The sequence below is a fragment of the Carcharodon carcharias genome, chromosome 1, assembly GCF_017639515.1.
Source record: "Carcharodon carcharias isolate sCarCar2 chromosome 1, sCarCar2.pri, whole genome shotgun sequence".
Classification (NCBI taxonomy): domain Eukaryota; kingdom Metazoa; phylum Chordata; class Chondrichthyes; order Lamniformes; family Lamnidae; genus Carcharodon; species Carcharodon carcharias.
The window spans coordinates 213,992,812-214,009,700 of NC_054467.1; the positions used below are offsets into that span (position 1 = coordinate 213,992,812).

The 16,889-nt window shown below is 40.3% G+C and overlaps 1 protein-coding gene across 5 annotated transcripts in view; it reads right to left on the reverse strand.

Annotated features, from left to right (window-relative positions):
• Positions 1-16,889, reverse strand: part of nedd4l (NEDD4 like E3 ubiquitin protein ligase) — a 441,756-nt gene that overhangs the window by 59,532 nt on the left and 365,335 nt on the right. For 4 of the 5 annotated variants that reach the window (XM_041209743.1, XM_041209653.1, XM_041209917.1 and 1 more), the window contains 3 exons: positions 14,645-14,842; positions 9,677-9,754; positions 4,958-5,012 (listed from right to left, as the gene is read on the reverse strand). In XM_041209743.1, the coding sequence (XP_041065677.1) occupies positions 4,958-5,012; positions 9,677-9,754; positions 14,645-14,842 (331 nt within the window). The remainder of the gene's footprint in view (positions 1-4,957; positions 5,013-9,676; positions 9,755-14,644; positions 14,843-16,889) is intronic. The other variant, XM_041209560.1, reaches the window with a different exon arrangement.

Here is a 16,889-nt window from a genome sequence, read left to right on the forward strand (position 1 = left end):
CTGAGCTACTTCCTCTAATTCCACTGCCTTTTCCAGTTTGGTATCATTGGTAAATTTAACCACACGGCAATGAGTTTCTGAGTCCAGGTTATTTATATAAATGAGAAACAGTAATGGTAACACATGATTGAGCTCTGGGGAAACAGTCCAATACAAATTCTCTAATGGGCACTCATTTCTGTCTACCCTACAGGCAAGTTTCTTATTTATCCTATATTTTAGCATGAATCCCCACAGCTATGAGTTGGCTGATAGACTTACATGAGTTGCTTTGTCATAAGCCTTTTCAAAGATTGGGTACATATATCTTAAAGCTTTCACATGCCACTTGGGATGTTACTTTCTCAAAGTCATCTAAATGAACTTGGTCAGATATGAGCTTGCCCTTCTGAATCTATGTTGGTTTTAGTTAACAAGATTATTATTATATAGTGACCCAACTTCACTCTTGATAATCTTAATTATTTTACACTGAATGCGGCTAAGACTAATGAACCTGTAGTTAGCTTGTCCCCATTTTATTTTCCTTTTTCAAAATTGACAACACATTGTACTGTTACATCACCAGTGTCCCAATGTTCAGAAATTCATTGTCCTCATCCTTACTATGCAAAATTAATATCTTGCCCTTGTTTGGATCACTCAAAGACTTTTGCTCTCAAAAATGTCAAATCTCTGAGCAGATTTAGATTGATCTTTTGGCTTATTTTAATGGCCATCAGTGCCACACAAATGCCCTCCCTAGCATCTTTCAGCCCACTGGGATAAATACAATCTATCCTTGATTGATTTAAATCTTATTATCCTGTGTTGCTTTCAGTCACATTTACATTGATTTGACTTTGTTTATCTGTGTTTGCGGAGGGGTTATAACTCTACTTCCTCCAATTATTCACAATGGAAAATATCAGACATTTATAAAAACGTGACTTCATATAAAGCGAGTGTTCTCATTTTGGTGTCACTTTTGATCGCATCCTCCCACTCCTCTACCACAACACCTAGCACACATACTGCTTCCAAGGACCGAATATTTCGGCATTCTGTGGATGGCAATTCTCATGAGCATGCAGTGCTATGCAAAACATCTGGAGCAGTCATAAAAGTTAAAAACCAAAGGGGCAGTGAAGACAAGAGAATAGGAAAACGTCAGCATGAACTCTGCCTCACCACCAGCTCTCTCAACTCCTCCACTGTTGCTAAATTATTAGACTGTTTATCCAACTTCCAGTACTGGATTAGCAGAAATTTCCTCCAATTACATATTGGGAAGACTGAAGCTTTCAGTCCCCACTCCAAACTCTCTTCACGCACTACCAACTCCATCCCTCACTGCAGCGGGCTGGAAAGTAGTGAGTGGGGGGGTGGTTTATGAACATACGAATTAGGAGCAGGGGTAGGCCATTTGGCCTCTCGAGCCTGCTCCATCATTCAAATAAGATCATTGATGATCAAATTTTAACCTCAACTTCACATTCCTGCCAAGTCCCGATAACCTTTCACTGCCTTGCTTATCAAGAATCTATCTACCTTTGCCTTAAAGATATTCAAAGGCTCTGCCTCAAACACCTTTTGAGGAAGATAATTCTAAAGTCTCACAGCTCTCGGAGAAAAAATATTTCTTCATCTCTGTCTCAAATGGGTGACCCCTAATTTGTAAACAGTGACCCCTGAGCCATTAGCCTTTGCTGCTAAGGGGACCCCCATGGGTCACAGGATGCTTGATCAGGAGCGACCCCTATCCCAAGCACAGAAGGAGCCTGCCAGCTTTTAATAATGGGCAGCCTCCCCACATTACACACCTTCCCCTGGCTGAGTACCCCTGCTCCTAGCCTGCTCCCGAGAGCCAGGTTAATTCTGTCCAAATTGTGCAGCTATATTGAATGGCTGAAACAGCAGCAAGACATAGGAACCAAAAGTTCAGCTGTAGGAGAATGGAGAAAGGCAGAACATAAACTTGTGAAGAAGAATGTTAGTCTGAAATAGGAGGGAGGAAAAGAGGGAACGACAACAAGGCTGCTAACTTGGATTGAGGAACGAGCAGGAGATAGAGGTGGAGAGCAAGAAAAATACAGGAAGAACTAGGGAACAGTGAGGAAAATGCCAACCTGTGTCAGCTTGAGCTGTGAGAGGATAGAGAGAAGAGTGTCAGTTTCTGTGCTGGGGGAGAGAAAAACAGGAATGCCCATGTGAATTGCGATTGTGTTGGCAGCAGGGAAAACAGTTTCAACTCTAAAGGGGAGAAGAAATTGTCGAGCTTTAAAAAGAGAGAGGTAAACAATGTGTGCATGGATAAAGAGACAAAGAAGAAAGAGTTCCACTATGAAATGGGGGGAAAAGGAAAAAGAAAGAAATAAAATAGTGCCTCAGAAATGCCACAAAGTACTTCACATAACAATGAATTACTTTCAAGTGCAATCACTTACGTTTTCAGGCATATCTGTGGTATATTTTAAACACAACAAAATCTAACAAACAGCAAGAGAATAAATGACCAGTTCATTATTTTTTTAAAATTATGTTAGCTGAGGGATGAAGGTTGGCCAGGACGCCAGAAGAACTCCTGCTCTTCTTTCAAAAATGCATTAGGATCTTTGAAGATGAGCTGAATCACTGGTGCAGGTAAACAGGGTCTTGGTGTTTAAGTCTCATCTGAAGGAAGGCACCCCCAGCATTATTCACTCTCTCGGCAATATACTTATAAGTCTCAGTTGGGGCTTCAGAGGCAAGGGGGTGACCACTGAGCCAAAGCTCACAATTAAGTGCTCAAAGAGCATCAGCATGAACTGGTACTGGCAACAAGAAACTTCATATAGCTCCCCCCCCCCTACTGCAGTAACAAATCTGAAAGGTACTTCATAGAAACATCGTTAGACAAAATTTGATGCCAAACCACACAAGGAAACATTCAAACTAATGACCAAAAGTTTGGTCAAAGTGGCAAGCTTTAAGGAGATTCTTAAAAGGAGGAAAACGATCAGCAGAAGTTCAGAGAGCGAACTCTAGAGACAAGGGCCTAGAGAGCTGAAAACACAGCAACGGATGATGGAGCAAAGGAAATCGAAATATACAAGAAGTAAGAAACGGAGGACGGGAGAATTCTCAAAGGACTGTCTGAGATTACAGACAAAGGGAAGGGAAAAGCCATGGACGAGCTTAAACAGAAGTATGAGAATTTTAAATTCTAAATATTGAGGGTTAGGGAGAAGATTGGATCAACATCACAGTGATAACCGAACAAATAATTTTTAAACAACGTATTTCAGATTTAGTAAGAGAGACCTACATTCAACAATGTTTTGAGTTGTCAGCTTTTTTGAAGCTGTTGCTCAGTAATAGAAGGAGTCAAAGTGTCAATTACAACACAGAAGGAGGTCACTCCACCCATCAAGTCTATGTCACTCTCTATGGAGCGATTCCCCCACTCCATCTCTGTAGTTCTGAATTATTTCCTTCAAATGCCCAACCAATTTCCCTTTCAAATCATTCATTGGGCACATTTCGCATCCCACAGGCAGGCGCGCGCCCGACCTGATCGGGCGTAAAATAGTGCGCGATGACGTTGGGCGAGCATCCCAACATCATTGCACACTCGCGCAATATTTTGGTTGGCGGGTGCGCGCAGGAATCTGCAGTGCCTCCACCGACAATTAAGAAGCCTATTAAGACCTTTAAATCAACTATTTAAACCTATTCTTCTTCGCTGCTGGTCCAACCTTACGGTTGGTGGATGAATCAGCCAGGCAGCCTTCAGATTTTTTAGCAAACATCATCCGCAGGCGGGATGAGGTTTCCACAATTAAATAAAAAATAAGTATAATTTTGGGCAGAATTTTTATTCCGCTGATGTTATTGTGTGTGAGTCCCATGTCAGGACATTTTTTCCAGATCTTAAAAATCTTTACTTTTGGTTTTAAAATTGTTCAGCTCGCTGAGGCAGCTCCCTGCCTTCAGGGAGCTTTCAACGTGTGCTCCCCTGCGTGCATGCGCAGACTTTTGCGCTTTAACTCCTCCCGCCCCCACACAGGCAGCGCTGAGGTTCTCAGCACACATTTCACCCTGGCTGGCCGTTAATTGGTCAACCAGTGTGAAATCGCAGTCAAGGGCTGATCGTGGGGGGCGGACCGTTTCCATTCCCAGGCCTGCCGATGACTTGAAAATTCTGCCCATTGTCTCTGCTTCCGCCACACTCATGGGCAGCTAGTTCCAGGCCATTGCATAAAAAAAATTCTTCCTTATGTTACCCTGAATCTCTTGCCAAAACCTTAAATCTGTGTCCCCATGCCCTTGTACCATTAGCTAATGGGACCAGTGTTTCCTTGTCTAACTTATCCAAACCTATCATAATCTTGTACACTTAGATCAAGTCTCCCCTCAGTATTCATTGCTCCAAGGAAAACCCCAACTTCTCCAACTGAACTTTGTAACTAATCCCCCATTCCTGGAACTATTCCCATGAATCTCCTCTACACCCTCTCAAAGACCCTTAGGATACCCTTAGGATCTGAAAGTGCGGTGACCAGAACTGGATGCAATACTCCTGTGGTGGCCAAACCAGAGCTTTATAAAGGTCCAGCATAACTTCCCTGCTTTTATACACAATACCCAAGGTTTCGTACGCTTTGCTAACCACTTCCTCAATATGTCCTCCAACTTGAACGGTTGATGCATCTGCACTCCCAAGTCCATCTCTCCCTGCACACACTTTAGATCTGTACCATTAAGTCTACATTACCTCTCCCCATCCCTTCAGCCAAAATGCAGGACTTTGAACTGAAACCATCATCAGCTGCTGTCTACGTGATTAGCTCGTGTGATTTTCTTTTCAGGCTCTCGGTGCAACGCAGTACATGTCATGCCCTGATTAAGGCATAAAAGTTGTCATTTGCTCCAGACATCACCATCAAAATTTTAAAGTTTAACATTACTCATTTTCAAAATATGTCATCTTACTCACTGTGATCTATGAAGAATGACCTTCCATCTAAATGGATTCTCTCCTCCCAGCCAGGCTGTTTAAAAATGAAGGATTACAGAAACAATTTTATTCAAAATAATGGAACGCTGGAACAAAGCACACATTTCACAGCAAAATATAGAAGCTATGAGAAAGTAGCTTGGGTTTTCATGGTCCTCTGAAATTCTGTGTACCTAGGCAAGCTCACACTCTCAGTCAGTTCCACATATTAGAAAAGGGGTGGGGACAAGGTGTGGAGGATTCGAGATAAACAAATTTCAATGAAGCCTTGCTGCAAGATTAAGGGAGAAAAAAATATAAAACACATTAAAATAAAAAACATTGCCAAGGGAATATTAAGCAGCTTAACAGGTAATGGGAGAAAAACACACTTGTAATCGACTTGTTTTGAAATTATTTGCTGTCATACATATGGTCATGTTTTTGCTACAAATTAGTTTTTGTCTTAAAGACATGCTGATATGTATGACAGCATTCTCATATTGTTGGCAGCCAGACTGAATAATACAGTTGCGCTCACTAGTAGCTGAGTAATGATTCTATTTTAACAGTAGGAGAGATGGCTCTCTGCATTAGACATGTTAAGTTTGGCTTCATACTGGGCACAGTTTGCATTGATATGGAGAAAAATCATTTTGCATTGACACACACCAAAAGAGCAGAAGTAGGCCATTCAGCCCATCGAGACTGCTTCATCATTCAACAAGATCATGGCTGATGTGATAATCCTCAACTCCACTTTCCTGCCTTTTCCCCATAACCCTTGATCCCCTTACTGATTAAAAATCTATCTCCGCCTTGAATATACTTAACAACCCAGCCTCTACAGCCCTCCGTGGTAAACAATTCCACAGATTCACTACTTTCTGAGGGAAGAAATTCCTCCTCACCTCTGTTTTAAATGGCCCCCCCCCCCTTATGCCCTCTGGTCCTAGACTCTCTCACAAGGGGAAACAACCTCTCTGCATCTACCTGGTCAAGCCCCTAAAGAATCTTATACGTTTCAATAAGGTCACCTCTCATTCTTCTAAACTCCAATGAGTACAGGCCCAACCTATTCAACAGCTCCTAGTGAGAAAACCCCTCTACCCCTGGGATCAACCTAGTGAACCTTCTCTGGACTACCCCCAATGCCAGTATATCTTTCCTTAGATAAGGGGACTAAAACTGTTCACAGTATTCCAGGTGTGGTCTAACCAGTGCCATGTATAGTTTTAGCAAGACTTCCCTATTTTTATACTCCATTCCCTTTGAAATAAAGGCCAACATTCCATTTGCCTGCTGAACTTGTATGCTAACTTTTTGGGATGCATGCATGAGGACCCCCAAATCCTTCTGTGCTACAGCTTTCTTCAGTCTTTCTCCATTTAAGTAACATTAAGCTCCTCTATTCTTCCTGCCAAAGTGCATAACCTCACACTTTCCCACATTATATTCCATCTGCCACGTTTTTGCCCACTCATTTAACCTGTCTATATCCCTCTGTAGACTCTTTGTGTCATCCTCACCACTTGCCTTCCCCGCTATTTTTGCATCATCTGCAAATTTGGTGATAGTACATTCATTTCCCTCATCCAGTCATTAATATATATTGTAAATAATTGTGGCCCCAGCACTGATCCCTGTGACACTTTCCTAGTTACAGGTTGCCATCCTGAAAATGCTCCCCGTATTCTAACTCTCTGTCTTCTATTAGTTAGCCAGTTCTCTATCCATGCTGCTATACTACCCTCAACACTATGGGCTCTTAACTTATTAAGTAGCCTTATGAACCTTATCGAACGCCTTTTGGAAATCTAAATGTATTACATCTACTGGTTCCCCTTTATCTATCCTGCTTGTCACCTCCTCAAAGAATTCTAATAAATTTGTCAGGCATGATTTCCCCTTCATGACGTCATGCTGACTCTGCTTGATTATATTATGTATTTCTAAATGCTCTGCTAATACATCCTTTATAATAGAGTCCAACATTTTCCCAACAACAGATGTTAAGCCTACAGTTATCTGCTTTTTTTGTCTCCCTCCCTTTTTGAATAAGGGTGTTACATTGGCAGTTTTTCAATCCTCTGGGATTTTTCCATTACTACCAGTGCATCCACTTTCTCTGCAGCTATTTCCTCTATTATCCTAGGATGCAACCCATCAGGTTCAGGTGACTTATTGGCCTTTAGCCCCACTAATTTTCTTAGTACTTTTTCTCTAGTGATAGTTATTGTATTTATTTCCTCTCCCACTTTTGCCCTTTGATTATTTAGTATTTTTGGTATGCTATGAGTGTCTTCTACAGTGAAGGCTGATGCAAAGTATTTATTCAACTCCTCTGCCATTTCCTGGTTCCCCATTAATATTTCCTCAGCCTCATTCTCTAAGGGGCCTATATTGACTTTAGCCTCTCTCTTTCCTTTTATATATTTAAAGAAGGTCTTACTGTCCGTTTTATATTACTTGCTAGTTTACCCTCAAAGTTTATTTTCTCCCTCTATTATTTTTTGGTCATCTTTTGTTGGTTTTTAAAACTTTCCCAATCCTCTGGCTCACCACTAAGCTTTGCCACATTGTATGTTTTTTATTTCAATTTGATACTATCCTAAACTTCCTTGGTTAACCATGGTTGGTTTATCCCCTTCCTACAATCCTTCTCCCTCACTGGGGTATATTTTTGTTGTGAGTCATGAACTATTTTCATTAACTTCTGCCATTGTTCATTAACCGTCTTTTCTGCTCAACTCCTTTCCTAGTTCACTCCAGCCAACTCTGCCCTCATTCCTTTGTAATAACCCTTATTCAAGTTTAGCATAGTTGTTTCCGAACTAAGTTTCTCACTCTCAAACTGAATGCTAAATTCCACCATTATGGTGACTGTTTCCTAGGGGATCTTTTACTGAGAGAATATTTTCTGAGCCTGCCTCATTACACATTACCAGATCCAAAATCGCCTGATCCCTGTTTGTATCCACAACATATTGTTCTAGGAAACTGTTCTGAATACACTCTATGAATTGTTGCTCGTGGCTACCTCTGCCAATTTGATTTTCCCAATCTACATGAAGATTAAAGTCACCCGTGATTATTATACTGTCTTTTTTTTACCTGCCCTCATTATTTCCTGTTAGGGGGCGTATAGACTACTCCCACCAGTGTCTTCCTCCCCTTGTTATTTCTTACTTCCAACCATATGGATTCTACATCTTCCGATCCAAGATCATTTCTTGCTTTTGTACTTAATCCATCTCGTACTAACAAAGCTACCATACCACCCTTTCCTTCCTGCCTCTCCTTTCGAAAAGTCACATACCCCTGATTATTTAGTTCCCAGCTTTGATCTCCTTGTAACCATGTCTCTGTAATGACTATAAGATGTACTCATTAACCTCTATTTGTGCGGTTAATTCATTTATTTTGTCCCAAATACTGCGTGCATTTAAATAAAGAGCTATTAGTTTTGCCTTTTTACCATTTTCCTCCCCTTTGACCCTATTTGTTGCTGTTTTTTTTAATGTTTGTACGCTCTGTCCCTTCCTGTCACACTCTAGGTACCATTACCTAAGTAGCTGCCCCGCAATGCTGCCATATCCTTTTGCTTTGTAAGCCAACTATCCCCTCTCCATAACTGCCCCCCCCCCCCCCCCCATTTAGTTTAATGCCCTCTCTATAGCCCTTGTTATTCGATTTGCAGGACACTGGTCCCAGCATGGTTCAAGTGAAGCCCATCCCACCAGAACAGCTCCCTTCTACTCCAGTACTGATGCCAGTGCCCCATGAACCAAATCCCATTCCTCCCACACCAATCTTTGAGCCATGCAATTAACTCTATGGGGAGGCAATGGCATAGTGGTATTGTCACTGGACTAGCAATCCAGAGATCCAGGGTAATGGTCTGGGGACCCGGGTTCAAATCCCGCCATGGCAAGTGATGGAATTTGAGTTCAATAAAAATCTGATGATGGCCATGAAACCATTGTCGATTGCTGTAAAAACTCATCTGGTTCACTAATGTCCTTTACATCCTAGATGTGACTCCAGACCCACAGCAATGTGGCTGACTCTTAAATGCCCTCTAAACAAAGGCAATTCTGGATGGGCAATAAATGCGTGCCCAGTGACACCTACATCCGATGAACGAATAAAAAAAACTCCATGCCAGCTTGCCCATGCTTCAGGTAGTAATCCTGAGATTATTATCTTGGAGTGCTGCCACATGCTGCAGCAGCAACACATCGCCTATCCTGCATTCGCTATCTTATTTAATTTATTAATTAATTACTCTAGTGTCTCTAATTTCAATAAAGTGTAAAGAGCAGTGTAAAGTGTAAAGATACACCAGTATCGGTCTTATACTGAACAAGCTATTTTTAAGAATGAGAAAATAAAGACAAGAGATCTAAACACCAACCATTGACTTTACTTTTAATCTAAAGACTAGAAATCCAACTCACCAATCAGCTGCCCTCCATGCTCTTTTTAAATGAAGCCTCCCCGCTCTCTGTTTTAAATGAAGTCCATGCTCACCTGTTCTCTGTTTTAAATGGCACACTGTGCCATTTAACTGTCTAGCTGTCTGCATTTTATGGTTTTAATGTTGGAATAGTGCCAAGCAAGTGTGAAATGTGATTTAGTGGCAGGACTTTGAACTGAACCCTTTATCGTAAGTTGCTATCTATGTGCTTATAAAAATGAATAAATTGTTGCACTTACAGGGAGAGGTCCAAGATCATTTGGATCCAAAGATGCTTTTCCTCTTAGGTGAACTGGATATTTCAGCCGTGGATCTTCCTGTAAAAGATAACTCTTTGAAAACTGCTGTAGGAGTGGTGGTCTCGAACAAAAAAAAGTAATTAATAAATCTGGAATAAAATGCTCGTCTCATTCATTATGATCATGAAATTATTGGACTGTTGTAAAAACCCATCAGGTTCACCAATGACCTTCAGAGGTGGAAATCTGCCATCCTTAACCACTCTGGCCTACACATGACTCCAGGCTTAAAGTTATGTGGTTGACTCTTAACTGCTCTTTGAAGTGGCCTAGCAAGCCGTTCAGTTGTATCAAACTGCTACAGAAAAGGAGCACTTTAAGTGTACTTACACCACTACCTTCTCAAGGGCAATTAGGGATGGGCAATAAATGCTGGCCTTGCCAATGATGTCCACATCTTAAGAATGAATTTAAATAAAAACTTATCAGATTTGACTTAGTTTGGTTCCCTTTTTCTGCAATGCTTCAAATGCATGCATCAATGTACACGATATCAGCTTGATTCTCTTCATCAACTCAATTGGACATATTTGTGAAAAAAAGCCTAAAAATTGTCAAATACAGCTTGCCTTTAAAAAATCCATGCTACCTGTTCATGATTAACCCTGACATTTCTGAATGCTTGTTAATTTTACCTCTATTCATCGATTCTAAGAGTTGCCCCGTACCTGATGTTGGACCAACTCGTCTTCAATTGAACAATTTCCCTTTGTCTCCTTCCTTGAAGAGGAATGTTTCATTGGCCACCTTCCAGTCCCATAACCATAATATGCATAGATGAGGAAGAGTGAAAAATTGCAAGCAAGATGCTTTATTTCCTTCCTTAATTTCTTCACAGACCGGAATGCATGCCGTCATGACCCAATAATTTATCCACCTTGAGTTTGCTAACCTTTTACAGAAGCAATTTCTTCTTTAGTTATCTTTAACAATTGTCTCACATACTCTCATAATACTTATATTCTCATCTCCACTAACCTCCCTAACATAAAGATACACCTTTTCCCTCTCATTATATCATGCATCGATCTGGGCCTGTGGTTCTCAAACATTTTCCATGCGCTGGCCACTTAGGCTGGGCAAAAGACCCTGTGGACCACCTACCCCACCAACTTTTACATGCCACAGCAAAAAACTCATCAGAATTAATAGCAGCTTATGGAAGCTCGAAATATTTTTCTGAAATTTATTACTTTTAGTAATAAAAAGGTGTGTTTTTTAAAAATAAGTATCATACGTAAATTTATTCAAGCTAGAAGCAAAACATAGGCAATTTCATGTTATGAACCTTAATATGCTAAGAAAACATAGTTATTTGAAATTTTCTAATGTATTATAAAACTATTACAATAATCTTGTGAGAAACGTTTATCTTACATCTATATCAATCAAACAAAATCAACATTAACTTAAAGTTTGCTTATAAAACTACATTATTGGTGCATGCGCCTATGATGACACATGTCATGCACACAGGAGCCAGACTGGCTGTGTGATGTCAGGCATGTGCTAAGATGAGGGTCCTGGCCTACTCTTTCCTGAGACCAAGGCATTGTGTAGCAGTGAGTTATCACTAATGGTTGCAAAGTCTGAAGCCAGAAAAACTCTAGCAGGCACATCTCCATAACATATTGAGGATAATAAAACAAATGGTGCAATTTTAAAAAGAGGGTGCAAAAGCAGAGGGACCTAGATGTATGCATGTACAAATCAGTGAAGATACAGAGTAAGTTGAGAAAGCAAATAGGATCCTAGGCTTTAGAAACAGGAGTAGAAAGTATAAAAGCAAGGAAGTTATAATAAACCTATACAAAATGCTGACTTGAGTAGTGTCCCCCATTCTGGACACACTTTAGGAACGATGTAAAGGCATTAGAGAGGGTGCGGAAAAGATTTATGGGGATGATTCCAAGGATGAAGAGCTTCAACTACATGGATTGACTGGAGAAGCTGGAGCTTACAACTTTCACAACTCTTTCCTACCTATGTGTCTTCATCAAATTTAGCAACCATACCATCTATCCCTTCATTCAAGTCTTTTATATAAATTGCAAAAAGTTGAGACCCCAGCACTGATCCCTGTCGCACACCATCCCACCAACCAGAAAAAGATCCATTTTCAAGATCCATTTTCTCCTCCTTGGAGAAGAGAGGGATAAGTGGATATTTTGTAAAGGTGTTCAAACTCATGAGAGATCTGGGCAGAGAAGATAAAGATAAACCATTCCAATTGCAGGAAGGAATGAGATCCAGAGTTCACTGATTAAAGGTGATTGGCAAAACAAACAATGGCGACTTGAAGAAAAACATTTTTACTTGATGAGTGATTAGGATTAGGAATGCACTGCCTGAGAGTGTGTTGTGGATGCAAATTCAATCAAGGTCTTCAAATGAGAATTGAATAATTATCTGAAAAGAAAAATGTACAGGACTATGAGTAAAAGGTGGGGGAGTGCAACTAGGTGAATTGTGAGTTGCTCTTGAAGACAGCTGGCATCGATGCAATGGGCCAAATGGCCTCCTCCTGTGCTGTCACCATTCTATGATTCTATTTCTATTCTATCGATCATGTCTAGTTTTACTAAAGTAATTTTAATAATTTACATAACAGCATTAAGATTAGTTAACAGGAACTCAGCTGCCCAATTCAGTGGAGAGAATAGCGAAGTGATAAAGCTAGTAGTATAAACACTGTTTCAGATGAAAGTGATTTACACTTGCTTCTTTCAACTTTGTACATTGTATTCATTGCTCACAATGCAGTCTGCTTCAGTGTGGAGACAAAATGTAGATTCCTTTGCAGGAAACCTCTGCCCAGTCCATAAATGTGACCCTGAGCTTCTGTCATGTTAATTCTCCACCTTGCTCCCACTCTGACCTTTCTCTCTACAGCCTCCTAAGTGCTCCAATGAAGCTCAACACAAGCTCAATGAACAGTACCTCATCTTTTGATTGGCACTTTACTGTCTTCCAGACTCAACATGGAGTTCAACAATTTCAGACTGTAAGCAGATTTGTTTCATTTTCTTCGCTAGTGAAAATGGATCTTTTTCTGGTTGGTGGGATGGTGTGCGACAGGGATCAGTGCTGGGGTCTCAACTTTTTGCAATTTATATAAAAGACTTGAATGAAGGGATAGATGGTATGGTTGCTAAATTTGATGAAGACACATAGGTAGGAAAGAGTTGTGAAAGTTGTAAGGAGGCTACAAAATGACATAGTTAGGTTAAGTGAGTGGGTAAAGACGTGGAAAATTGTCCACTTTGGCAGCAAGGGTAAAAAAAGCATAGCATCTAAATAGTGAGAGATTGCAGAACTCTGAAGTCAGAGGGATCTGGGTGCCCGAGTGCATGAATCTCAAAAGGCTAGTATGCAGGTACAGCAAGGAATTAGGAAAGCAAATATAATGTTATTGTTTATTGGAAGGGGGATTGAATATAAAAGTGGAGAGGTTATACTTCAGTTGTACAGGGCACTGGTGAAACCACATCTAAGTACTGTGTACAGTATTGGTCTCCTTATTTAAGGAAAGGTGTAAATGTGTTAGAAACAGTTCAGAGAAGGTTTACCAGACTAATACCAGGAATGGATGGGTTGCCTTAAGAGGAAAGGTTGGACAAGTAAGGCTTGTATCCATGGGAGTTCAGAAAAGTGAGAGGTAACTTGATTGAAACTTTTAAGATCCCAAGAGGTCTTGACAGGATGGATGTGAAGAGGATGTTTCCTCTTGTGGGAGAATCTAGAACAATGGGTCACTCTTTAAAAATAAGGGATCATTGGAACTCTCTTCCTCAAAATGCAGTGGAAACAGGGTCTTTGAATATTTTTAAAGCAGAGCTAGACAGGTTCTTGATTAACAAGAGGGTGAAAGGTTATCGGGGCTAGGCTGGAGGTTACAATCAGATCTGCCATGATCTTATTTGAATGGCAGAGCAGGCTTGAAGGGCCGAGTGGCCCACTCTTGCTCCTAGTGCACATGTATGTAGTTCATCTCTCTTGGCTTTCTCCTTTTTTTGGCTTCCAGACAGCAGCTGTTCATCATTCTGCCATTTACACCTCCTCCAGACACATATTTTGTTTCTTCACTTGTCCACTACCACTCCCTTTGGCTTCCATCATGAACCCTTTTGTCATTAAAGCTCTCCTGCCTTCAATACTATCACAAGTCCTTTCCTTCCCCTCCCCCTCATCCTCCTCACTTCAATTTGCTTAAAACCAATTACATTCCTAACTTTTCACAGTTCGTATGAAATGTAATCAACCTGAAATGTTAACTCTGTTTTTCTCTCCACAGATGCTGCCAGATCTGTTAAGTATTTCCGGCATTTTCTATTTTTATTTTAGCAGTTACAAGTGCTTGCATATTTTTAAAAAAAGACACCAATATTCGAAAGGAAATCACACTTAGTGTTTGATGATAATTTAATTAATTTTTCTGTAAGTTGAGGTAGCAACCAAAAGGCAAGACAAAAGGACAGAACTGCAGAAAATCCCTCCATCAGAACAATATTAGTATGTTTAGTACTATTTATGCAAACTCTGCTTAATATTTTAGAAATAGATCCATCTGTAGCTTCTAAGAAAAAGGAATGGTTTGTTTTTTCTCTGCAACAGCTAAAACACTTTTATAGGAACCAGTCCAAGGATTTAAGCAAGCAAACCATCCCAAACATGCTCATAAATACTTAACCACTTTTTCCGGCTATTGCTCACTGCATAGCCTCTAGTTAACAACTCAATTATTTTGACATGCTAATTCCAAAGAGATGCTATCCACAAACAGCCAATTCATCACATGGCACATGTAATAGAACCAAGTAATGTACGCATATTTGGCCTCCATGCTGAAAAGTAAATCTCACTACAAGAGGAGAGGAAAAATACTTTGGGGTAGAGTTTAGGACTTACCCATGTTGTTGTTCTACTATTGTGATCAATGAAGAAAGGCCGGCCATTTGGAGCTATGCGCATTTCCCAGCCAGGAGGTAGGAAACTCTGTACGGCCTTATGCTGTGCCTTTGGTGAATTATAAGGCGAAAGCTGTGGAGACTGAGGAGTAGAGAAAGTGTCTTTTACAGCTCTGTGCAGAGGGAGATCTTTAGCACCCTGAAAAAATATAAACAATCATATATCACATGGACTGGGCCTGGGTCTGGGTCAGCTCAATTTAAATATTTTTTGGCACTTTGGTTGTTTTTTTTGTAACCTACTATAAAACCTGCATGAAATCTTAAGGAAGAATATCCTCACGTCAGCTAAACCATTCAGCAATCTTTTTTTTTTAAATCATAGATTTGGTACAAATAAATATGATAAAACCTAAGCTTCACCTAACTTGCAATGGTCCAGTGAAGCAACTAACTTTGTGGATATGCTAAATGCAACAGTCCATGTGATACTTGTAACTTAATACTGCAAAGTCTTTAACCAAATAATTTCAACCAACGTAAGAATAATTCAATCAAGGAAGAGAACAAATGGGAAATGAAAGCATTTAATTTGAAAGGATGACTTACATTTCATCTGGATGCTTTCATTCTTTGTACACATTTAAGTCTTAAAAAAAGCTTAACAATAAGCATTGCCCTGTTGGAAAGTACTGAGAAGTGCTCGCTGTAGAAATTTGACACTTCCTAACCCTACAATGCACAAAAGTACTGCACACAGGCCAATTCTGTGGATTTTTGATTCAAGTTAAACTGCAGTATGGGGTGCAATTTGCAAATGAAGCAATTGGTCAAATTAATTACTGCAAACATTTCAAATCAGTTACAAATAAGCAGCAAAGAGGATGGGAGAGTAGTATGTAAAGATGATGCTGACAGGTCTAGCTGGAAGTAGAGTGGGAGAAGGCTTGCGTATTTATTCTTTCATGGAATGTGGGCATTGCTGACAAGGCCAACATTTGTTTTCATCCCTATATGCCCTTGAACTGAGTGGCTTGCTAGGCTATTTCAGAGGGGTTTAAGAGTCAACCACATTGCTGTGGATCTGCTGACATACGTAGGCCAGACCAGGTAAAGATGTCAGGATTTTTTTCCCTAAACAATATTCGAGAACCAGATGGTTTCTTTTTAATTAATTCATGGAATGGCTAAGCCAGCATTTATTGTTCATCCCTAATTGCTCTCGAGGAAGTGGTGGTGAGCCACCTTCTTGAACCACTGCAGTCTATGTGGTGTAGGTACACCCACAGTGCTGTTAGGATGGGAGTTCCAGGATTTTGACCCCGCGACAGTGAAGGAATGGTAATATATTTCCAAATCAGGATGGTGAGTGGCTTGGAGGGGAACTTCCATGAGATGGTGTTCCCATGTGCCTGCTGCCCTTGTCTTTCTGGATGTTCACGATCGTGGGTTTGAAAGTGCTGTCTAAGGAACAATTAATGGTAGTTTCATGGTCACCATTCCTGAGACTAGTTTTCAATTCCAGATTTTATTAATTGAATTTAAATTTCACCATGAAGGGATCTGAACCTATGTCCCCAGTGTATTAGCCAGGCCTTGTGGTTTACTAATCCAGTGACATTATCGCAACACCACCATAAATGTGAGGTATAAATATTGGTATGAACCAGTTGGGATGGAATTCTATATGAAAATCCACAGTAGGTATAACCTTACTCTTTCCCTCTTAAATTTATCCACTCATTAATCTTAAGGAACATGCCACAGGTGATTTGACAACCAAAGCACCAAAGTCTCGCATACCTGCCAATACTCAGTTTGAGTACACTATCTGGAAAAAGATTTTCAAGTCACAGGACAGCCCAATGACTACTCCCAATTATACACTGTAGTGGATTCACATCGTTTGGCATTACTATGCAATCAATCTCATACAGTGACTTGCGAAAACTATGAACAATGTTAAAAGCCATGAAACTTCATTACTCAAGTCACAAAGTGCTTCTTGCATTTCAGTCTGCATTTGCTGCCGTTTTATCCAACATGACTGTTATAAATTTTGGTACTCTGCAGGTAATTTCAGGGTGATGACAACACATCTCCTGGTAACTAGAAAAACAAATTAGAATCTCAAATTTACAACAGAAGGACGGCTTTTGGCTCATCATTTTTCTGCCTGCACTAAGATATCTATCTGGATAATGCTGCTTTCCAGTTCTTGGACCGCAGCCTTGTAGATCAAAGCA